We start from the raw sequence: 24728 nt of genomic DNA, 5'->3' as shown, positions 1-24728 counted from the left end.
GACTGAGACCAGACACCAGAGACTCTGAGAGCAGCCAGCCCAGCAAAGAGGAGACAGGCATAGAAAAAAAACAACACGAAAAACTCCAAAATAAAAGCGGAGGATTTTTGGAGTTCTGGTGAACGCAGAGGGGGGAAGGGCGGAGCTCAGGCCTTGAGGCGCATATGCAAATCCCGAAGCAAAGCTGATCTCTCTGCCCTGTGCACCTTTCCTTAATGGCCCTGGTTGCTTTGTCTATTAGCATTTCAATAACCCATTAGATCTCTGAGGAGGGCCGTTTTTTTTTTTTTTTTAAATCCTTTTTGCTTTTTCTAAAATAATTACTCTAAGAAGCTCAATACAGAAAGCTTCAAAGAATTGCAATTTGGGCACGGCAAGTCAAGAGCAGAACTAAGAGAGCTCTGAGACAAAAGGCAATAATCCAGTGGCTGAGAAAATTCACTAAACAACACAACTTCCCAAGAAAAGGGGGGGTGTCTGCTCACAGCCACCATCCTGGGGGACAGGAAACACTCCTGCCCATCGCCAGCCCCATAGCCCAGAGCTGCCCCAGACAACCCAGTGTGACGGAAGTGCTTCAAATAACAGGCACACACCACAAAACTGGGCGTGGACATTAGCCTTCCCTGCAACCTCAGCTGAATGTCCCAGAGCTGGGAAGGTGGAGCAGTGTGAATTAACAAAGCCCCATTCAGCCATCATTTGAGCAGACTGGGAGCCTCCCTACACAGCCCAGCAGCCCAGAACTGCCCTGGGGGGACGGCACTCACCTGTGACATAGCACAGTCATCCCTCAACAGAGGACCCGGGGTGCACGGCCTGGAAGAGGGGCCCACTTGCAAGTCTCAGGAGCCATACGCCAATACCAAAGACTTGTGGGTCAGTGGCAGAGACAAACTGTGGCAGGACTGAACTGAAGGATTAGACTATTGCAGCAGCTTTAAAACTCTAGGATCATCAGGGAGATTTGATTGTTAGGGCCACCCCCCCCTCCCCGACTGCCCAGAAACACGCCCCACATACAGGGCAGGCAACACCAACTACACACGCAAGCTTGGTACACCAATTGGGCCCCACAAGACTCACTCCCCCACTCACCAAAAAGGCTAAGCAGGGGAGATCTGGCTTGTGGAGAACAGGTGGCTTGTGGACGCCACCTGCTGGTTAGTTAGAGAAAGTGTACTCCACGAAGCTGTAGATCTGATAAATTAGAGATAAGGACTTCAACTGGTCTACAAACCCTAAAAGAACCCTATCAAGTTCAGCAAATGCCACGAGGCCAAAAACAACAGAAAATTATAAAGCATATGAAAAAAACAGACGATATGGATAACCCAAGCCCAAGCACCCAAATCAAAAGACCAGAAGAGACACAGCACCTAGAGCAGCTACTCAAAGAACTAAAGATGAACAATGAGACCATAGTACGGGATATGAAGGAAATCAAGAAGACCCTAGAAGAGCATAAAGAAGACATTGCAAGGCTAAATAAAAAAATGGATGACCTTATGGAAATTAAAGAAACTGTTGACCAAATTAAAAAGATTCTGGATACTCATAGTACAAGACTAGAGGAAGTTGAACAACGAATCAGTGACCTGGAAGATGACAGAATGGAAAATGAAAGCATAAAAGAAAGAATGGGGAAAAAAATTGAAAAACTCGAAATGGACCTCAGGGATATGATAGATAATATGAAACGTCCGAATATAAGACTCATTGGTGTCCCAGAAGGGGAAGAAAAGGGTAAAGGTCTAGGAAGAGTATTCAAAGAAATTGTTGGGGAAAACTTCCCAAATCTTCTAAACAACATAAATACACAAATCATAAATGCTCAGCGAACTCCAAATAGAATAAATCCAAAAAAACCCACTCCGAGACATATACTGATCACACTGTCAAACATAGAAGAGAAGGAGCAAGTTCTGAAAGCAGCAAGAGAAAAGCAATTCACCACATACAAAGGAAACAGCATAAGGCTAAGTAGTGACTACTCAGCAGCCACCATGGAGGCAAGAAGGCAGTGGCACGATATATTTAAAATTCTGAGTGAGAGGAATTTCCAGCCAAGAATACTTTATCCAGCAAAGCTCTCCTTCAAATTTGAGGGAGAGCTTAAATTTTTCACAAACAAAGAAATGCTGAGAGAATTTGCTAACAAGAGACCTGCCCTACTGGAGATACTAAAGGGAGCCCTACAGACAGAGAAACAAAGACAGGACAGAGAGACTTGGAGAAAGGTTCAGTACTAAAGAGATTCAGTATGGGTACAATAAAGGATATTAATAGAGAGAGGGAAAAATATGGCAAACATAATCCAAAGGATAAGATGGCCGATTCAAGAAATGCCTTCACGGTTTTAACGTTGAATGTAAATGGATTAAACTCCCCAATTAAAAGATATAGATTCGCAGAATGGATCAAAAAAAATGAACCATCAATATGTTGCATACAAGAGACTCATCTTAGACACAGGGACACAAAGAAACTGAAAGTGAAAGGATGGAAAAAAATATTTCATGCAAGCTACAGCCAAAAGAAAGCAGGTGTAGCAATATTAATCTCAGATAAAATAGACTTCAAATGCAGGGATGTTTTGAGAGACAAAGAAGGCCACTACATACTAATAAAAGGGGCAATTCAGCAAGAAGAAATAACAATCGTAAATGTCTATGCACCCAATCAAGGTGCCACAAAATACATGAAAGAAACACTGGCAAAACTAAAGGAAGCAATTGATGTTTCCACAATAATTGTGGGAGACTTCAACACATCACTCTCTCCTATAGATAGATCAACCAGACAGAAGACCAACAAGGAAATTGAAAACCTAAACAATCTGATAAATGAATTAGATTTAACAGACATCTACAGGACATTACATCCCAAATCACCAGGATACACATACTTTTCTAGTGCCCACGGAACTTTCTCCAGAATAGATCATATGCTGGGACATAAAACAAGCCTCAATAAATTTAAAAAGATTGAAATTATTCAAAGCACATTCTCTGACCACAATGGAATACAATTAGAAGTCAATAACCATCAGAGACTTAGAAAATTCACAAATACCTGGAGGTTAAACAACACACTCCTAAACAATCAGTGGGTTAAAGAAGAAATAGCAAGAGAAATTGCTAAATATATAGAGACGAATGAAAATGAGAACACAACATACCAAAACCTATGGGATGCAGCAAAAGCAGTGCTAAGGGGGAAATTTATAGCACTAAACGCATATATTAAAAAGGAAGAAAGAGCCAAAATCAAAGAACTAATGGATCAACTGAAGAAGCTAGAAAATGAACAGCAAACCAATCCTAAACCAAGTACAAGAAAAGAAATAACAAGGATTAAAGCAGAAATAAATGACATAGAGAACAAAAAAACAATAGAAAGGATAAATATCACCAAAAGTTGGTTCTTTGAGAAGATCAACAAGATTGACAAGCCCCTAGCTAGACTGACAAAATCAAAAAGAGAGAAGACCCATATAAACAAAATAATGAATGAAAAAGGTGACATAACTGCAGATCCTGAAGAAATTAAAAAAATTATAAGAGGATATTATGAACAACTGTATGGCAACAAACTGGATAATGTAGAGGAAATGGACAATTTCCTGGAAACATATGAACAACCTAGACTGACCAGAGAAGAAATAGAAGACCTCAACCAACCCATCACAAGCAAAGAGATCCAATCAGTCATCAAAAATCTTCCCACAAATAAATGCCCAGGGCCAGATGGCTTCACAGGGGAATTCTACCAAACTTTCCAGAAAGAACTGACACCAATCTTACTCAAACTCTTTCAAAACATTGAAAAAATGGAACACTACCTAACTCATTTTATGAAGCTAACATCAATCTAATACCAAAACCAGGCAAAGATGCTACAAAAAAGGAAAACTACCGGCCAATCTCCCTAATGAATATAGATGCAAAAATCCTCAACAAAATACTTGCAAATCGAATCCAAAGACACATTAAAAAAATCATACACCATGACCAAGTGGGGTTCATTCCAGGCATGCAAGGATGGTTCAACATAAGAAAAACAATCAATGTATTACAACACATTAAAAACTCGAAAGGGAAAAATCAATTGATCATCTCAATAGATGCTGAAAAAGCATTTGACAAAATCCAACATCCCTTTTTGATAAAAACACTTCAAAAGGTAGGAATTGAAGGAAACTTCCTCAACATGATAAAGAGCATATATGAAAAACCCACAGCCAGCATAGTACTCAATGGTGAGAGACTGAAAGCCTTCCCTCTAAGATCAGGAACAAGACAAGGATGCCCGCTGTCACCACTGTTATTCAACATTGTGCTGGAAGTGCTAGCCAGGGCAATCCGGCAAGACAAAGAAATAAAAGGCATCCAAATTGGAAAAGAAGAAGTAAAACTGTCATTGTTTGCAGATGATATGATCTTATATCTAGAAAACCCTGAGAAATCAACGATACACCTACTAGAGCTAATAAACAAATTTAGCAAAGTAGCGGGATACAAGATTAATGCACATAAGTCAGTAATGTTTCTATATGCTAGAAATGAACAAACTGAAGAGACACTCAAGAAAAAGATACCATTTTCAATAGCAACTAAAAAAATCAAGTACCTAGGAATAAACTTAACCAAAGATGTAAAAGACCTATACAAAGAAAACTACATAACTCTACTAAAAGAAATAGAAGGGGACCTTAAAAGATGGAAAAATATTCCATGTTCATGGATAGGAAGGCTAAATGTCATTAAGATGTCAATTCTACCCAAACTCATCTACAGATTCAATGCAATCCCAATCAAAATTCCAACAACCTACTTTGCAGACTTGGAAAAGCTAGTTATCAAATTTATTTGGAAAGGGAAGATGCCTCGAATTGCTAAAGACACTCTAAAAAGAAAAACGAAGTGGGAGGACTTACACTCCCTGACTTTGAAGCTTATTATAAAGCCACAGTTGCCAAAACAGCATGGTACTGGCACAAAGATAGACATATAGATCAATGGAATCGAATTGAGAATTCAGAGATAGACCCTCAGATCTATGGCCGACTGATCTTTGATAAGGCCCCCAAAGTCACCGAACTGAGTCATAATGGTCTTTTCAACAAATGGGGCTGGGAGAGTTGGATATCCATATCCAAAAGAATGAAAGAGGACCCCTACCTCACCCCCTACACAAAAATTAACTCAAAATGGACCAAAGATCTCAATATAAAAGAAAGTACCATAAAACTCCTAGAAGATAATGTAGGAAAACATCTTCAAGACCTTGTATTAGGAGGCCACTTCCTAGACTTTACACCCAAAGCACAAGCAACAAAAGAGAAAATAGATAAATGGGAACTCCTCAAGCTTAGAAGTTTCTGCACCTCAAAGGAATTTCTCAAAAAGGTAAAGAGGCAGCCAACTCAATGGGAAAAAATTTTTGGAAACCATGTATCTGACAAAAGACTGATATCTTGCATATACAAAGAAATCCTACAACTCAATGACAATAGTACAGACAGCCCAATTATAAAATGGGCAAAAGATATGAAAAGACAGTTCTCTGAAGAGGAAATACAAATGGCCAAGAAACACATGAAAAAATGTTCAGCTTCACTAGCTATTCGAGAGATGCAAATTAAGACCACAATGAGATACCATCTAACACCGATTAGAATGGCTGCCATTAAACAAACAGGAAACTACAAATGCTGGAGGGGATGTGGAGAAATTGGAACTCTTATTCATTGTTGGTGGGACTGTATAATGGTTCAGCCACTCTGGAAGTCAGTCTGGCAGTTCCTTAGAAAACTAGATATAGAGCTACCATTCGATCCAGCGATTGCACTTCTCGGTATATACCCAGAAGATCGGAAAGCAGTGACACGAACAGATATCTGCACGCCAATGTTCATAGCAGCATTATTCACAATTGCCAAGAGATGGAAACAACCCAAATGTCCTTCAACAGATGAGTGGATAAATAAAATGTGGTATATACACACGATGGAATACTACGCGGCAGTAAGAAGGAACGATCTGGTGAAACATATGACAACATGGATGAACCTTGAAGACATAATGCTGAGCGAAATAAGCCAGGCACAAAAAGAGAAATATTATATGCTACCACTAATGTGAACTTTGAAAAATGTAAAACAAATGGTTTATAATGTAGAATGTAGGGGAACTAGCAGTAGAGAGCAATTAAGGAAGGGGGAACAATAATCCAAGAAGAACAGATAAGCTATTTAACGTTCTGGGGATGCCCAGAAATGACTATGGTCTGTTAATTTCTGATGGATGTAGTAGGAACAAGTTCACTGAAATGTTGCTATATTATGTAACTTTCTTGGGGTAAAGTAGGAACATGTTGGAAGTTAAGCAGTTATCTTAGGTTAGTTGTCTTTTTCTTACTCCCTTGTTATGGTCTCTTTGAAATGTTCTTTTATTGTATGTTTGTTTTCTTTTTAACTTTTTTTTTCATACAGTTGATTTAAAAAAGAAGGGAAAGTTAAAAAAAAAAAAAAGAAAAGAAAAAAGACAAACAAGGAAAAAAAAAAAAAGATGTAGTGCCCCCTTGAGGAGCCTGTGGAGAATGCAGGGGTATTCGCCTACCCCACCTCCATGGTTGCTAACATGACCACAGACATAGGGGACTGGTGGTTTGATGGGTTGAGCCCTCTACCATAAGTTTTACCCTTGGGAAGACGGTTACTGCAAAGGAGAGGCTAGGCCTCCCTGTATTTGTGCCTAAGAGTCTCCTCCTGAATGCCTCTTTGTTGCTCAGATGTAGCCCTCTCTCTCTGGCTAAGCCAACTTGAAAGGTGAAATCACTGCCCTCCCCCCTACGTGGGATCAGACACCCAGGGAAGTGAATCTCCCTGGCAACGTGGAATATGACTCCCGGGGAGGAATGTAGACCCGGCATCGTGGGATGGAGAACATCTTCTTGACCAAAAGGGGGATGTGAAAGGAAATGAAATAAGCTTCAGTGGCAGAGAGATTCCAAAACGAGCCGAGAGATCACTCTGGTGGGCACTCTTACGCACACTTTAGACAACCTTTTTTAGGTTCTAAAGAATTGGGGTAGCTGGTGGTGGATACCTGAAACTATTAAACTACAACCCAGAACCCATGAATCTCGAAGACAGTTGTATAAAAATGTAGCTTATGAGGGGTGACAGTGGGATTGGGAATGCCATAAGGACCAAACTCCAATTTGTCTAGTTTATGGATGGATGTGTAGAAAAGTAGGGGAAGCAAACAAACAGACAAAGGTACCCAGTGTTCTTTTTTACTTCAATTGCTCTTTTTCACTCTAATTATTATTCTTGTTATTTTTGTGTGTGTGCTAATGAAGGTGTCAGGGATTGATTTAGGTGATGAATGTACAACTATGTAATGGTACTGTAAACAATCGAAAGTACAATTTGTTTTGTATGACTGCGTGGTATGTGAATATATCTCAATAAAATGATGATTAAAAAAATAAATAAAAAAAATGCATGAGGGAAAAGGACTGGAAAGATTTATTTTAAGCCATAGTGTTTGTTTTTATATGAGAATGCATTCATGATTTGCTGGTTAAAGTGAAAATTTTTGTAATTTTCATTTTTCCAGAATTCAGACACATAAGAATGTTGCAAGAATAGTACAAAGAACTCCTCTGTACCCTTCTCCCAGATTCTCCAAGCTTAAAAAAAATTTTAAGATGCCCCTCACCCCATTTAAAGAGGGCTGGCCAATAAGCTGCGGGGTGAACACTGATACTTTAGATTCTAAAGCGAAGGGGCAACAGAAAGGGGACAGACATTCATTTCTCATGGTCTGTGGGATCTGGGATGAAAGCCATCCCTAAGATGAATAATCAGATTAAAGACTTTAACCAAATACATTGCCTATTATTTGCTGTAATCAGTGTCATTCCACGCTGCCTTTCCCTTGACTACTTCAAAAACATCATGCAAACAAAGTGACAGTGAGTGTTGAACAACAGATCTAAACTCTCCCTTACAGCTGAGTGACTTGAAGGAGATAACATATTTTTCACTCATGTTTTCACTCTAGTAAAAGTGAAAAACATTGGTTTAATATAGCTGCCAGAGCTTCTACATAACTCCCCCTGGAAACTAGAGGAAAGTAAATGATAGGGCTGAAAACCTTGCAAAACTAAAAACACCACGTGTCCATAGCCAGATAAATGCATTATGCAAATAAAAGTTGATTGTACCCAAATTTTAATATAGATGCTACATATTTTTACCCTGAAATTTGAAGGGTTCCCTGTATTATAGATATTTTAGAGGTGGAAGAGACATTAGGATCATCCAGCACTGTCCAGTAGAACTTCCTGCAAAGATGATATCTGTGCTGTCGACTACAATAGCCACAAGCCATATATGGTTATTAAGAACTTGAACTGTGGCTAGAGCAATTAAGGAACTGAATTTTTATTTTATTTAATTTTAATTCATTTGAATTTAAATACCACACATGGCCAATGACTACCTTACTGAACAGTGGAGATCTAGACCAATCTCTACCTTAAGTAGAAATTTCCTCTCCAGTACTCCAGACCTCTTTGTGTTCTCCATGAAGATCACATCCACTCACAGCAGCTTCAGTTACCATCTATGATGATGGTACTTAACCCTGGCTTCACATTAAAATCAATTGGGGAGCTATTTTTAAATCTAAATATGAAGGGTGGTGGGTACTGTGATGCATGCATGGATAGTTTTAAAAGCTCCTCAGGTGGTTCTATTGCACAGAGTTGAGAACCTTTGATCTACATGCTGGTTGCTCCTTATTCTATGCATATCTCCAGCCCTCAATGCTTAGCGACAGGTGCCAACTGGATCCCTCCTTCTATCACAACAAATCCTCCAACACCAACATATTTGAATGTGACATCATCATCTCTCTTTGCCTTCACCCAAATTCCTTCAAACTGTAATTACTGATAAGGAGGGATTTACTTCAGCCATTTTGCTATTTGTTTCCTATATGTCATATCTTTTTGTTACTCGTGTCCTCTTATTACTGCCTTCTTTTATGTTTGATGTTTTGTAGTGCATAATGTTGACCCTTTCTGATTTCCTTTTCTATATAGTTTTTAATACTTTCTTGGTGGGTACTCTGAATTACAGTTAAAATCTTAAATTTATAGCAAACTAGTTTGAATTAATACCACCTTAGCTTAAATTGTATACAAAAACTCTATTCCTACACAGCTCCGTCCCTCTCTTTTTATGTTATTATTGACACTTCTTACATCTTTGTACATTGTGTGCCAATTAACATAGATTAATAATTATTGTTTTATACATTTTTCTGTTAAATAATATAGAAAAAATGAATTGCAAATTAAAAAATACAGTAATTCTGGCTTTTATATTTATCTATGTAGTTATGTTTACTGGTGTTCTTTATTTCTTTTCATGGCTTTGAATTAGTATCTAGTGTACATTTATTTCAGCCTGAAGAACCCCCATTAGCATTTCTTATAGGGAAGGTCTATTAGCTACAAAGCTTTTGTTTATCTGGGAATGTCTTAATTTCACCTTCATTTGTGAAGAATAATTTTGTTCACTATAGAATTCTTGGCTGATGTGGTTTTTTTTCTTCCAGCACTTTAAATATGTTATCCTACAGCCTTCTGGCCTCCATGGTTTCTGAAGAGAAATTGGCTGTTAATCATACATAGGATCCCTTGTATGTGACAAGTCACTTCTCTCTTGCTATTTTCAAGATTCTGTCTGTCTTTGGCTTTTGACAGTTTAGTTGTAATGTGTCTTGGTTGGATCTCTGAGTTTCTCTTACTGGGAATTCATTGAACTTCTTGGATATGTAGATTCATATCCTTCCTCAAACTTGGGAAGCTTATGGTAATTATTTCCTCAAATAGTCTTTCTGCCCCTTTCTCTTTCTCCTCTCCTTCTGAGACTCCCATTATGCATTTGTTGGTATGATTTATGGTGTCTCACAGGATCCTTAAGCTATATTCATTTGTCTTTGTTCTTTTTTCTTTCTATTCCTCAGACTGGATAATTTCAAATGATTTATCTTCACATTTACTGATTCTTTCTTCTATCTGATCAAATCTGCTGTTGAAACCATCTAGTGATTTTTTTCATTTCAGTTCTTGTACTTTTAAGCTCCAGAATTCCTGTTTGGTTGCTTTTTATAATCTCTTATTTCTTTATTGATACTATCTCTTTGGGAAGACCTTATTCTCCTGGTTTCCTTTAGTTCTTTGTCCATGATCTCCTTTAAGACAGTAGATTCAAAGTCTTTTGTCTAGTAAGTCCAAAGTCTGGGTTTCTCAGGGATGGTTTCCTTTAATTTATTTTTTTTCCTGTGACTGGGCCATGTTTTCATGTCTCTTTTAATGCCTCATAATATTTTTTTTTGCTGAAAACTGCACATTTTAATTATTAGAAGGTGGTAAATCTAGAAATCAGATTCTCCCCTCTCCCCAGGGTTTGTTGTTCCTGCTTGCTGTGGTTTTCTTGTTGTCTTTTTTTCACGACTTTTCTAAACTACTTTTGTAAAACTGTATTCTTTACCATCTATAGTCACTGAAGTCTCTGTTCCATTAACATAATGTTCAGCAATAAAGAATCAGCAGAGATTTCCTAAAACAACTGGAGCCAAAAAAAAAAAAGGAAAAAGAAAACAAAACAAACAAAAAAGATACTCCCCTGTTTTTGCAGATTAGCTTTGAGTTCAGGCACTCCTTCAGAGCTTAGGCTGATGACAACACTGTCTTAGCTTTCATATCCTGTTTGCCCAGAGCCTGAAGTTTGGCCAATGGTGAAGGCCTAGAATCTTCTCAGGTCTTTTCTGTATATGTGTCTAGCCCTGTACATGGACATAGCCTTCTAGATTCCCCAGTATACATGGGAGCTTTTCCAAGCCCTTATTTCCCCATGTATCTCCTTCCCCAGTCTCTTCCTTCCTAGCCTTTTCAATCTGTCTGCTGCTTGCCCCATATGCTATTCCTTGACTCTTGTGGCCATGACTAGTATATGACTTTAAATGCTTTTGACACTTGCCACTGGGGAGGCTGCTAACACCTTCAGAAATTTCCAAGGTCTGGGGGTGGTTTAGGGTCCCTAACCCTCAGGGAGCCATCAGATCTGTAAAAACATGCAATGGCAATTTGTTTATAACAAGGTCCATATTGCCCCCTCTGACACCAGCAAGCCACACACTGGAAATGCAAGCTGCCATCCCCATGGCAGCTGCTGAACTAGGGAATGGGGGACAGTAGGTGGTTCACCAAAAACACCATAACACTCTCTTATTAAAATTTCATGGTTTCTTTCATTAAGCACTCCTCTGTTGTAAGTTTTTTTTTTTTTTTTAATTAGATTTCAGAGCTCAGAAAAGTTGATTCTGACTGGTTCTGCCAGGTAATTGTTGCTTTAGTGGAAGGATGGGTTTTGGGACTTCCCCACACTGCCATTTTCAGTGATTTTATCAAAATTTTCTTGGACATTTTCACACATTTATCTTTCCATTTAAACTTTAATTTTTTGTCCAGTTCCAAAAAAACCCAAATGGGTTTTTGTAAGTTATATCTTAATTTGGGAAGTTATATCTTAATTTTTATTAGATTGAGTATTTCTATTCAGCAATGTAATACCTTCTTTTGCATGGATTCTGTTGATATCTAGCTGAATTTATCCCTAGGTGTCTTAAGATGTTGTCTCTATTGTGAATTGGACTTTTTTCCATTTCAATTTCTGAGGGATGATTTCTGGTATAAATTTTCTTAAAGCTATTGATATTTGTATAGTTTTGGCATCCAGGCTTTATATGGAACTTCTTATTAGACCTAACAGATTTTTTAAAGTTTCTTGTAAATTCTATTTATACAATTATATTGTCTGACTATAAAGGTAATTTTGTCTCCTCTGTTCCAATATTTACAATATTTTCTTGTCCTTCTCTTATTACATTATTCAGAAACTTAAAATCAGTATTGAATAATAATGGTGATAGTGGCATCCCTATCTTGTTCTTGATTTTAGTGGCAATGGGTTTAGTATTTCACAATTTATTATGATATTTATTATTGATTTGAGGTAAATAGTCTTTTGTGTATAGGTAATTTACTTCTGTTCCAAATTTACTGAAAGCTTTTGTTTAAAGAAATGACTGATGAATTATATCAAATGATTTTTTTCATGTGTTGATATAATCATGCTTTTCCTTAGATCATTGAATTTATTTCCAAATTATATTGAAGATTTCCTTATTTTGAACCATGCTTGCATTCTTAGGACAAACTCCACTTGGCCATGGTGTATTATTTTTCAAATACACTACTAGATTTAATTTGCTAATATTTTATTTAGAATTTTTGGAGGTATATTCATGTTTGAAATTGGTCTATAGTTTTCATTTTGGGGTATCATTATCAGGTTTTTGTATTAAGATTGTGCTCTTTTAATTGGGGAGTGTTCATTCTTTTTCTATGATCTGAAGTAGTTTGATTGAGAAGTATCTTATTTTTAAAGTTCTATCTACAGCTGTGGGACAACCTGAGATGAATGACTTTTAGTTGGCAGATATTTCAAAATATTTTGATTTATTCTATTATTATTATTATTATTATTTACAATTTAATTTTGGTAATTTATATTTTGCCAGAAAATGCTATCACTTAGGAATGCCTTCAGCTTCTAGTAATATGAAAATATGACTAAAATTGGATTAACAAAAAGGAGGTTATCATCTCACACAACTAGAAGTCTAGAGGTTGAGAATCTTCCAGATTGGTTAATTCAGTGGCTAAGACATCACCAACTTCTGCCATTTTTACATACAGATTACATCTCTTAGGTTGGCTCCTCTCATAGTTCCAAGATAGCTACCAAACTCCTTCATGTCACATGCAAATGACAACATTCAGAAGCAAAAAGGGAAATATTTCTTCTTTTGCATCTCCTTTAAGAACAAAGAAACCTTTCCCAGAATTCCACTAGCAGATTTTCCTCATATCTCATTGGCCAGAATTGTATGATATGCCCAAAGTTGGGTCAATCACTGACAAAAGAAATGGAATTACCAAGATTGACTTTGCCTTAGACTAATTAAGACTCTTTCCTTGACATGAAGGAGGGCCTTCTTCCCTGAATACATGGCTGCATTTGGTGGTGGTGATGGGGTGAACATACAAACAAAAGCAGGGCTCTACCAACAGAGCATTCCTCCATTTACTCCATGTAATAATTCAATACATAGCTATCGAGTGCCTACTATGTGCCAGGCTATGGAAAGAGTCGTAAACATGGCAGATAAGATTCTTGCTCTTATAGAGTTTACATTTGGATTGGAAATCCAGATGACAAAATAGTAAAGAAATAAAAATATGAACATTTCAAATAGTGATAAGTTCTTGAAGAAAATCAAGCCAGAGTAGTGAGCTAGTGACATGTGAGGGGCTTGCTCCATTAGAAGGGGTGGTCTTGGAAAGTTTCACTGAGCGGATGACATTTGATCTGAAATTGACATGATATGAAAGAAACTATAAAGATCTAGTGGAAGACGATTGCAGCAAATCACATGTGCAAAAGGCCCCAAGGTGGATACAACCTTGGCATATTTGAAAAATGGAAAGAAGACCTGGGTTCTCTTAAAATGCCATTGTGTTTTATATATCCATGCCTGAGGTGTCCATTGTCTAGAATGACCATACCTATGTTGCTGTCTAGAAAACTTCTGCCAGCCCTTCAAGACACAGCTCAAATATTACTTCCTCTGTGATGCCTTCACTTACTTTGCCAGGTAGAGTTGACCACTCCCTCCTTTAGGTTCCTACTATACATTAGAATCCTAATAACAATTTAGTACATTTAACCTACTTACATTTTTGTCTTCTCCTCTGGACATGAAGGCAAGGGCCATGTCATTTATGTATGTATATTTTTATTCCCCACATTCAAAAGCACTCTAGGCTTGACAAATAGTAGGTACATAGCAAGCATTTATTGAATGGAAATCCTGAATTCTACTATTCCTGGCACTATTCTAGGCATTATGGAACATACAAAAGAACATATCTTCATCAAAGCAGTTAAGAATGTGGACTCTGGCATCAGAAGTTTGGCTTTAATCCCATCTCCACCACTTACTAACTATGTGATCTTGAGCAAGTTACTTAACCTCTCTGTGCCTCAGTTTCCTTGTATGTAAATTGGGGGTAATAATGGTAATTGTCTTAAAGTGAGGGTTAATTTAAATAATGTATATAAAGCATTTAGCTACAAGCGACAGCATCTGACACATAAGTGCTAAATGTTAACTTATTTATAAGTTTTATTATTTATAAACTAATGAACTTCTTGGATAGATAAGATTTATGCATATGAAAAATATAATACTACATATATCACCAAGAAGGACTGTTTAAAGATACCCTGTTAGGGTATCTTGACCTCAACAAAACATTACTGAATGAATGAATGAAGAAACAGCAGCCTCAGTGTAGTCTGTTCTGGCCTGACAACTTCTGGGGCACTGGGTTCATACTTTAAAGAAACAAAGTATAGTGTAACTAGAAACAGCCCACTAGGATGCTCAGAAACTATCTAATATGAGGAACAATTGAAGGAACTGAAAATGTTAATTCTAGAGAAGGGAAGACTCAGGGCAGAGGAAGACATGAGAACTGACATCAAACATTTGAAGGATTATCATGTGGAAGAAAGGAAAAGTTTTTTCTGTGCTGCTCTAGAGAACAAAACCAGGACCAGTGACTAGCAATTGTAGGCAGGTATACTTCAGCTGAACACAGAGAAGCATTTGCTGAAAGTCAGCATTCACCATGCAGACAAGGAAGAGGTGAGCTTCTCATCAGCGGAGGTGCTTATTAATGGAACATTTAACAAGAATATTATCAAGGGCACTTTGTCACTGAGCAGGGGGTTGTTCTAGATGACCTTTGAGTTCACTTCCAGGAGGTTCAAGATCTGGACCTTTCTGGGAAAGACTAGTTTTTACCATATTACAATTAGAAGGTTCTCAAAGTCGTTATATGAAAGAAGCCAGAATGCTCCCAAGATCAACATCCACCAAACACAAACACATGAACATGCATGCACATTCACACCTTCCTCTGACCAGCTCACTCCTGTGCCTTTGCACACATTTCCACTTTAGACACTCTTTGGATTGGGCATTCAAGATCCCTATTCAAATGTTATTGTTTCCTCAAAGAGGTATGGCTGTAAGCCATTCAGTATTTATGGCCAGCTTATACCACAGTGCCTGGTATATAGTCGAAGTTATTTACTGAATGTTTTTATTACCAGCTAGTCACACTTTAGATTGTACAGGTTTACCAGATTAAGTCTACTTGCCTTAAAAGAAGAGATGGAAAAGTGGGTAGATCAGCTTGGGTAAGGGTGAGATATCACAAGGGTTTTACCATTCAGGCTCCAATCCCTCATGTCTCTCCAAAGTCACCCTTTTAGTTACATGGAAAGCCAGTCTTCTCCCAGACTGAGTCCTGTGCTGGGCAGAGATCTGGGCTGGGATTTGGCAAGGCCAATTTGCACCCTGACCTTCTGCCAAATCCATTGATTTAAGTCTTTAAATTTAAACCCACATATGTCATAGATCCCATTAGACAAACTCCTCTGGCCAGCAGCACTGAAAAGAAAGAACATGAAAAGCCCCCTGAGGCAGCCTATGGGAGCATTCTTGTTTTCTATTGTTTTTCTTTTTTTCCCTGCAATTTTATTGAGATATAGTCACATACCGTACAATCATCCAAAGTATATATATGATCAGTTGTTCACAGTATCATCATAAAGCTGTGCATTCATCACTACAATCAATTTTTGAACATTTTCATTACTCCAAAAAAATTAATAAAAATACAAATAATAATAACAATAAAAGTAAAAAAGAAAACCCAAAACATCTCATCCCCCCATCCCCCTCTATTGTTCATTTCCTGTTTTGTCCCCATTTTTCTACTCATCTGTCCATACACTGGATAAAGGGAGTGTGAGCCACAAGGTTTTCACAATCACATGGTTGCACCATATAAACTATATAGTTACACAATCCTCTTCAAGAATCAAGGCTACTGGGTTGTACTTTAATAGTTTCAGATATATCCTTCTAGCTTCTTTTACACTAAAAACTAAAAAAAGGGATATCTATATAATGCATAAGAATAACCTCCAGAATGACCTCTTGACACTATTTGAGATCTCTCAGCCACTGAAACTTTGTTTCATTTCTCTTCCCCCTTTTGGTCAAGAAGGCTTTTTCAAACCCATGATGCCAGGTCCAGAACTCATCCCCTGGAGTCATGTCCCACGTTGCCATGGAGATTTATACCCCTGGGAGTCATATCCCACGTACAGGGGAAAGGAGCAAGTCCACCTGCTGAGTTCACTTGGAGAGAGAAGCCACATCTGAGCAACAAAAGAGGTTCTCTGGGGTGACTCTTAGGCACAATTATAAGTAGGCTTAGCCTCTCCTTTGCAGTAACAGGCTTCATAAGGGCAAGCTCCAAGATCGAGGGCTCAGCCTTCCAAATTGGTAGTCCCCAATGCTTGCAAGAATATAAGGAATTCCTATGGGAGCATTCTTAATCTTTCATGCTTGGGGAACTATGTTGGGAGTGGGGTTCACTGGCCAAACACCATGAAATGCTGGCTATTTTAGTTTTATTCAGTTAAGAATATACCTCAATGCCGGTGCACAATAATGGGAGAGATAACCTCATCTTTTGGCTTAGGTTAATGGCCGATGAGTACAGTTTGCCAGGTATAAACGTAAAGGGTGATGGGAAGGAACCATCCCAATAATACATTCTCAATAGATGCCAGAAATTCCATCATTGGTTACTTATTCCCATAATAATTTCTGGGAAATTTTCCCAGAAAATTTCAGCAGTTTTGTACTAACAGACAGATCTGGAGGAAAGGATTGGTCTCAAAGCCTGGAGCAAGGCTGAGGTTAAATCTGTGAGGGTCATGTGGTCTCAGCTGTAAGATTGGAAAAGGGCCAAGAACTTGACAAGTCATTAGATATCTATATAAGCCTGCTGTCAACAGTCAATGCAAGGAACCCATTTTTACATCATTCTCAAAGCATAGTGTAGAGATGGGCATGGCTACTTGAAAGAGATTTCCAAAGCTGGACACCAAGCCTCCTCTTTCCCTCCATCACAGCCTCCCTGTCCTTCTAGCCACACATCTCTTTACTTCCAAGGTCACAGTAACTTTCCTGATGAAGGAATCCATGCTAATCCACAATTTGACTGTATTTGCTCATTTAACATCAATTTACGGAGCACCTGTCATGTTCCAGAATCTGTGTGAATGCTGGGAATCTAGAAATCAAGGCATCCAACCATAGTAGTAGGAAGACAGACATGAGATTGTGTGCTGTTGGAGAAATTAAAGTGCCAGAGGAGAACTCAGGGGAAGATTGGCCACTTGATTTGTTATTCCTTCCAGGAGTAGGTTTTGTATATATATAGTTCCTTGAAGCAAAGGAGTGACTAATAGCAGAATCTTGGGCAAACCTCTGGAGGAGATATTTTTCTATCTAGGGTGATATTATGAGGCCTCCTAACGACCCACTGGCAATTAATTAGATAAGGTTAATTCCAAATGCAAGGGATGATAAGTAAAACTAGATTTTTTTTTGAATTTTTTTTTCAAAGTTCCATGCAATTGTGGTGTTTGAACAAATCGACTGTAGAGTTGTACCATTTAGAAAATTTAGATCCTGTACCAAATAGATATCTCTTCCCTTGGTCTCATATGGAAGTTGAAGTTTTAAAACACAGTCAGTTTTGACCTTTACCCTTTGGCCTGGCTTGCCCTGGTCTTAACCAGATCTGCTTCATTCATATCACTAATTGAAGTCTGGGCTCTTTTTCAGCTTTTTTTTTTTTAACAGTGGCTGTATGCACTAATACTGACATTCATATCTGCCGAGCTCTAGCTCTGAGTTTCAGGTGTCTCAGAGATACGCATTGTTCCAGAGACCAATCAGGTTATACACTAAGGGGTCAGCATCTCAAAGTTTAGAGATAGGCATTACAATTCAGGGATAGAGTTAACTGCTGTAAGAGCTTACAATCTAGGGACTATTACAATAATTATGTCCATGTTAGGCTATGTTCTAAGATTCAATTCTGAGTTTACACATTGTAGTTAGTCCATATTGGTGAGGAGATATTTTTCTATCTAGGGTGATATTATGAGGCCTCCTAACGACCCACTGGCAATTAATTAGATAAGGTTAATTCCAAATGCAAGGGATGAAAAGTAAAACTAGATTTTGAATCAACTGTTTATCTTCCAATTATACTTACTCTGAATCTCAAATTACCACAGTTTTACTGTTTTCTCTCTTCACTACTATAGCCCAAGCCTCTGGCACATAGTGAGAATTCAATGAACAGTGTGCTTATCGCCTTTAGTATTATTACTATTAGAAGCAGTAGTAATAATAGTGCAGCTCCAGTACCTGGCACAGTGCCTGAAACATATTATGTATTCAAAAATATAATAATTATTTTTATATCTTTATTGCACCAGCTCCTGGCATAGTGCCTGGCATATAAAGCACCAATTAAGTTAGTTCCCTTCCTTCTCAACTTTCCCTGGGATACAACTGGCTTCTGTTTCCCCACAGCTGTGCCTTATTAAAGTGGTTGCAGCTCTTCCTTGGAGTAGTAATGCTTAGCTCAGCATCACCAGTGATGCCATCTGTGACAAAAATATCCATCCTTTTCTCATATGCTGGCCTCTTGAATGGCAAATGGGCAGCAAATGTTTGGGGTCTTTCTACAGATGGGGAAATGAGATAGAACCTTGAAATTTTAGTTTATCTCTAATCTGTATATTCTATCCCTGGAAAATACCTGCCCCCTACTGTCTCCCAGGTAGGGCATGATCAAAATCACCTCAAGGCCTTTGTTCTTACATTCACTAGTGCCCAGTTTGCTCTCACATTTTCATATTTAATTCATCCTTCAAGGACTAGCTTAAGAACCACCTCTTCAAGGAAACCTTCTCTGAGACCTCCAGCCTTCACTGGTCTTCCCTGCTTCTGAAATTCCAAAGCATCAAATCAGTACCACATAATTTAGCACTTCATTCCATGACTGAGCCAACCCTCAATAATTACACTGTATTTGCTCATTTAACATCCATTTACTGAGCACCCGCCATGTTCCAGACCCTGCGTGAGTGCTGGGAATCTAGAAATCAAGGCTCTCCTACCGTAATAGTAGGAAGAATGACATGAGATTGTGTGCTGCTGGAGAAATAAAAGTGCCAGAGGAGCTCAGGGGGGAGATTGGCTAACTTCCTAAGGGCATTGGGGGAAAGTTTCATATAGCAAGATGCTGAAGCATGCATAGGAGTTTGTTAAGTGGAGAGGGTGGGATGAAGTCATGTGCAAAGGCATGACCATAAAAAGGGCAACCCAGAGAACACAGCTCAGTATGACTAGAACTTCAGGTAGGATGGAGAAAGATGAGAGAATATCATGGAAGGTTTACTCATTCATTCATCAAATAAAATTGAGTATCCAGTGTGTGCTAGGCACTGGGCTCAGTGCAGGTGCTATAGAAGCAGGATAGATACTATCCCTGCACTTGAGCTTTCTGGCTAATTGGACAGGAGACAGACAATTAACCAGTAAAAAAAAAAAAACAAATATATAACTACAAATTGTGATATGCATTAAGAAGAGAGCAGGGTACAATGGAGAGAACACAAAGGAGCTAATTTAGAGAGGGTGTTTAGTAAGGTCTGCTCTGAGGAGGTAAAGCTTGAAGTAAGAGCTGAAGAAGAATGTTCCAGGCAGTGATCAAAGATCTTGAGGTGGATAAAAGCTTGACGTGTTGAAAGAATCACAAGAATCTCCACAAGGCTAAAGAGTAGTGGATGAGGGTGAGAGTGGTTTAAGATGAAGTTGGAAAGGTAAACACAAGCCAAGACCTTGTAGACCTCAGAAAAGAGTTTTGATTTTATCACAAGAGCAGCAGGAAATATGGGATAACTTGGGGCCAGTGTAGAAGATCGTCTGGCGGGTTAGAGAATGGAGTCAGGATGATCAACTTGAAGGTTGTAGTAATGGTCCAGGTGAGAGATGAGGAAGGCAAGGACCTGTTCTTTCATCTCTCTCCCCTGTCCCCTAGCATAGTGCTAGGCACCCTGAAGTATCTCAGTGCATAGGTGTTGGTGTTGATTAATAAAGTAAATATAAACTGAATTGGTTTGTTGAATCTTTCTTCAGGAGGTCTTACTGTCTCTTCTTCTCCCCACCCCCTTCCCACTTTGTTTATACCAGGGATTGAGAGGCAGGGAGGCATTCTACAATTAGCACTATTCTACAATTAGTATTATTATTAGAATTATTAAACAGCATTTGCTGTTTAATGATAAATGCTTAGTTTAAGTGCCACTTCCCTTTAACCACTGCTGGGTTACTTAAAAGTAGCACAGGAAAATATCAGTGCTTCTCAAGACAGCCAAACAGCAGCCTGTTCTCCTGAGATTTGGATGCAGACACAAATTTGTCACCTGGGCCTGTTCAGGGCAAGAGGCAACACTCACCTCCAAATACTAACTTTCCAGAACCTCACAAGTGCATGAATTGCAAATACCACTTGGTATAATGTGTGCTTCTCCCTCTGCCAAAGCAGGGATATAATTACCTGGAAGAAGGAGGCAAATATTTGTGGAAGCTTCATGTCTTCATCTTCTGTTATATCTAGATGAGACAAGAGGCTCTTTATCACATTTCCATTACCTTTGGCTGGCAACACAGTTCAGTAATGAAAGACACTTAAATGGGTCCATCCTAAATCAGCCTCCATAGAGGTCTCAGGGATGGGAAGGAAAGAGGGTCAACCACTTAATGCGTGTGAGCCTCTTCTCCCCCATTGGAAAGGATAATCATTCCTATCTCACAGGTCTAGTGCAAGGAGTCAATGAGGAATGTGCATGAATTTGATCTGTAAACTACAAGGCAAAAGCTCTATACCACGATTCATCCTGTGCAATTGAAGGCAAAGACTTTCTTTTTTCTTGATCTCTCACAGAAAATGTAAATACCTTGTGGGAACTCAATAAATAGGGTTGTGCTGGTTTGGATATATTATGTCCCCCTGAAAAAGTCATATTCTTTAATGCAATATTGTGGGGGCTGAGTTATTAATCTTTTTGATTAGGGTGTGACCTCTTGATTGAATGTTTCCATGGAGATTTGACCCTGACCATTCAGGGTAGGTCTTGATTAGTTTACTGGAGTCCTTTAAAGGGAGCTTACACAAGAGCAGAGAGATGAAAACGCCCCGGGATATGCTAAGCCAGGAGACCCATATGCTTGCTGATGGTTAGAGACACTTGGAGATGCAGACAGAAGAACGTTTGGAGATGCTAAGCTAAGAGATGAAGCCCAAAGACATTTTGCAGAAAGCCATTTTGAAATGCAACCCAGAAGCAAAGGAACACAGATACCAGCCACGTCCCTTCTCAGATGACAGAGGTGTTCCAGACACCGTCAGCCATTCTTCAGTGAAGGTATCATCTTGTTGATGCCTTAGTTTGGATACTTTTATGGCCTTAGGACTGTAACTTTGTAACCAAATAAACCCTCTTTATAAAAGCCAATCCATTTCTGGTATTTTGCAATACGGCAGCATTAGCAAACCAGAACAAGGGTTTTACTTTGAAATCAATTCCGTTCAACAAAGTCTGACTTTAGATGGAGTCCATATAAAACAGACAATTCAGTTCTCAGAATTAAATCAAACAGATTCTCAGATCTGTTAGCTCTTTGGTATGGAACGGTGGAGGAAAAACCATGGGTGGGCAGAGGGGCTACATGCTCATCTCATGGCTGATTTTGGCCTACTGAAGCTAATAACCCTTGCCAGTGAGCAGCAGCAAGAGGCAGCGTGTCAACACTGTAACAGGATTTCAATCTAGGATCTGCATCTATGGCAGCTGCAAATGTAATATTGAAAATTAGCACAGGCCCACCAGACCAGGGCCCAAAGGAAACTGGCAAAAGATGAGTTCCAACTTTGTATCACCAATCAGAAGTATTACCACAAATTTTTTCAGGCAACAGAAGGGAAGGAAGGAAGGAACTAACTTGTACCACATCTCAGGAGGTTTATCCTGTGCCAGTTGCTTTAACAGTGTATTATCTCATTTAACTCTCACAACAGCTTTACCAGGTAGAAATTACTCTCTATCATAGTGTCTGATGCACAGTAAGTAGTCATTAAATGATGACTGCTAGTAATATTAATATTGATAACCTTAGTGCTCCGGTTTGCTCAAGTTGCCATTAGGCAAAATACCAGAAATGGATTAGCTTTCATAAAGTGGATTTATTAGGTTACAAGTTAACAGTTCTAAGATCATAAAAGTGTCCAATCAAAGGCATCAACAAGAGGATACATTCACTGAAGGAAGGCCGATGGTGTCCAGAACACCTCTGTCAGCTGGAAGGCACATGGCTGGCGTCTGCTGGTCCTTTGCTCCCAGGCTGCATTTCAAAATGGCTTTCTCCCAAATGTCTCTGGACTTCTGTGTCTCTTAGCTTTTCTCAGCTCTCTGCTTGGTTCTCCTGGGGCGTTTCTCTCTAAGCATCTGGGAGCCCTCTCTTAGCTTCTTTAGGGAAAACTCTGGGCTTCATCTCTTAGCTTCACATCTCCAAAACTCTTTCTGTCTGCATCTCCAAGCATCTGGGTCTGTGTTGGCTCTTAGCTTCTCCCAGGGGCAAACTCTGGATTAAATATCTTAGCTTCTCTCCAAAAATATCTGTTTCTCTGAGGTCCTTCTCTTGGTGAGCTCTCTTACAGGACTCCAAGAAACTAATCAAGACCCACCCTGCATGGATGGGCTCTCACCTCCATGGAAATAATTTAATCAAAGGTCTCACCTACAGTTGGGTGGGTCACATGTCCATGGAAACATTCAATCAAAGGTCCCACCCCACAAGATTGGATTAAAAGATCATGGCTCTTCTGAGGTCCATAACAGCTTCAAACCAGCACAACTTAGTAATAACAAACCAAAGCACAAAGGGCTAGAGTAATTTGTCCAAGGTCACACAGCTGGTAAGTGGTAAAGCAAGGTTTGAACCTGGGTCTTTCTGACCCAAAAGATTGGGCTTTTCCTACTATACCACAGTGCAAGAGGAAAAAGATTGTGGCATTAAAATAGCTTAGGATTTTCCAACCCCTTATCAAAGCTGCCTCTGTAACTGGCCACATGAGACCTTCAGGCACCTAAGCACGTCTTTGGTCTCTCTCTTCCTCTCACCCAGGTTTCTAAGTTGCTATGAACCATGGCCCAACTGTACTACAAAAAAGTCAACTACTCACCATACCGGGACCGCATCCCCCTGCAAATTGTAAGGGCTGAGACAGAGCTCTCTGCAGAAGAGAAGGCCTTCCTCAATGCTGTGGAGAAGGGAGACTATGCCTCTGTGAAGCAGGCCCTACAGGAGGCCGAGATCTACTACAATGTCAACATCAACTGCATGGACCCTCTGGGCCGGAGTGCCCTGCTCATTGCCATTGAGAACGAGAACTTGGAGATCATGGAGCTACTGCTGAACCACAGCGTGTATGTGGGTGATGCCCTGCTCTATGCCATCCGTAAGGAAGTGGTGGGTGCTGTGGAACTTCTGCTCAGCTACAGGCAGCCCAGTGGAGAGAAGCAGGTAAGAGAAACCCCTAGAGGCTAGGAAGTAGCCAGGCAGGGCACCAGGGTCAGAAGCCTTGAAACTAGGCTGGAGTTGAAAAGCCCCATCACGGCAATCCTCTGCTCTCAGAATTTACATCAGTGATCTCAGGTGGTATTCTTAGAGCTACCCTACCTGCTCCATGCTGAGTATCTTAGTTTGCCAGAGCTGCTATCACAAATACCACACAGTAGGTTGGCTTAAACAATGAGAATTTATTGGCTCACTGTTTTGGGGCTAGAAAAAGTCCAAAATAGCGGCAAGGCTTGCTTTCTCCCTAAAGAATGTAGCATTCTGATGCTGAATGCTGGCAATCCTTGGGGTTCCTTGGCTTGTATCTCTGCCTCCTATCACATGGCAATGTCCTCTCCTTTCTCACTTCTGTGACTTCCAGGTCCTCTTTATAAGGCCTCCAGTAATCCAGATTAAGATCCACCCACGTTCAGTTGGGCCATACCTCAAGCAAAAATAACATCTTCAAAAGGTCCAATTTACAATGGGTTCACTCCCACAGGAATGCGGAATATGTTTTTTTTTTTTTCTGAGATTCATACCTCAATCCACCACACTGAGTTTTACTTATTTGCCTTTTCCTTATTAGTATTTGTTCTTATACAATCAACATGCAATAACCCAAATGTATATTCTCCATTTCCAGAATATTCAAGCTCCTTCCACCCTTTCTACCCCTTGTTTTGTATCTTCATTTTCTTCCTCTACTTACAGGTTACATTCTAGAAAAGGAGAGTCCAAACACACATCTGGGTTTTCTCCTTCTCTCCATCCTCTCTCTTGAAGACAGGATGGGTGGCCTTTAAGCGTGAGGGCTACAGTGCAGATGCAGATGGATATAAGGACTCATTTCGTTTCCTGGTACTTGTCATATGACTGCATTCCACCCCTAGATGTTTGAGTATTTTGCCTCTGTGATTCTCCTTTACAATCTGTCATTTAGGTTTGATA

The 24728-nt window shown here is 39.3% G+C and overlaps 1 protein-coding gene across 1 annotated transcript in view; it reads left to right on the top strand.

Moving 5' to 3' along the window:
* TRPC5 (transient receptor potential cation channel subfamily C member 5) overlaps positions 1-24728 on the top strand; it is a 252581-nt gene that overhangs the window by 3865 nt on the left and 223988 nt on the right. Inside the window, exon 2 of the mRNA XM_037821964.1 lies at positions 23346-23744. Within this exon, the coding sequence (XP_037677892.1) occupies positions 23367-23744 (378 nt within the window). The 5' untranslated portion in view covers positions 23346-23366. The remainder of the gene's footprint in view (positions 1-23345; positions 23745-24728) is intronic.

Source organism: Choloepus didactylus, chromosome X, assembly GCF_015220235.1.
Source record: "Choloepus didactylus isolate mChoDid1 chromosome X, mChoDid1.pri, whole genome shotgun sequence".
Taxonomy (NCBI): Eukaryota; Metazoa; Chordata; class Mammalia; order Pilosa; family Megalonychidae; genus Choloepus; species Choloepus didactylus.
The sequence above is the reverse complement of the archived record's forward strand: the minus strand, read 5'-3'. Positions and strand labels throughout refer to the sequence as shown.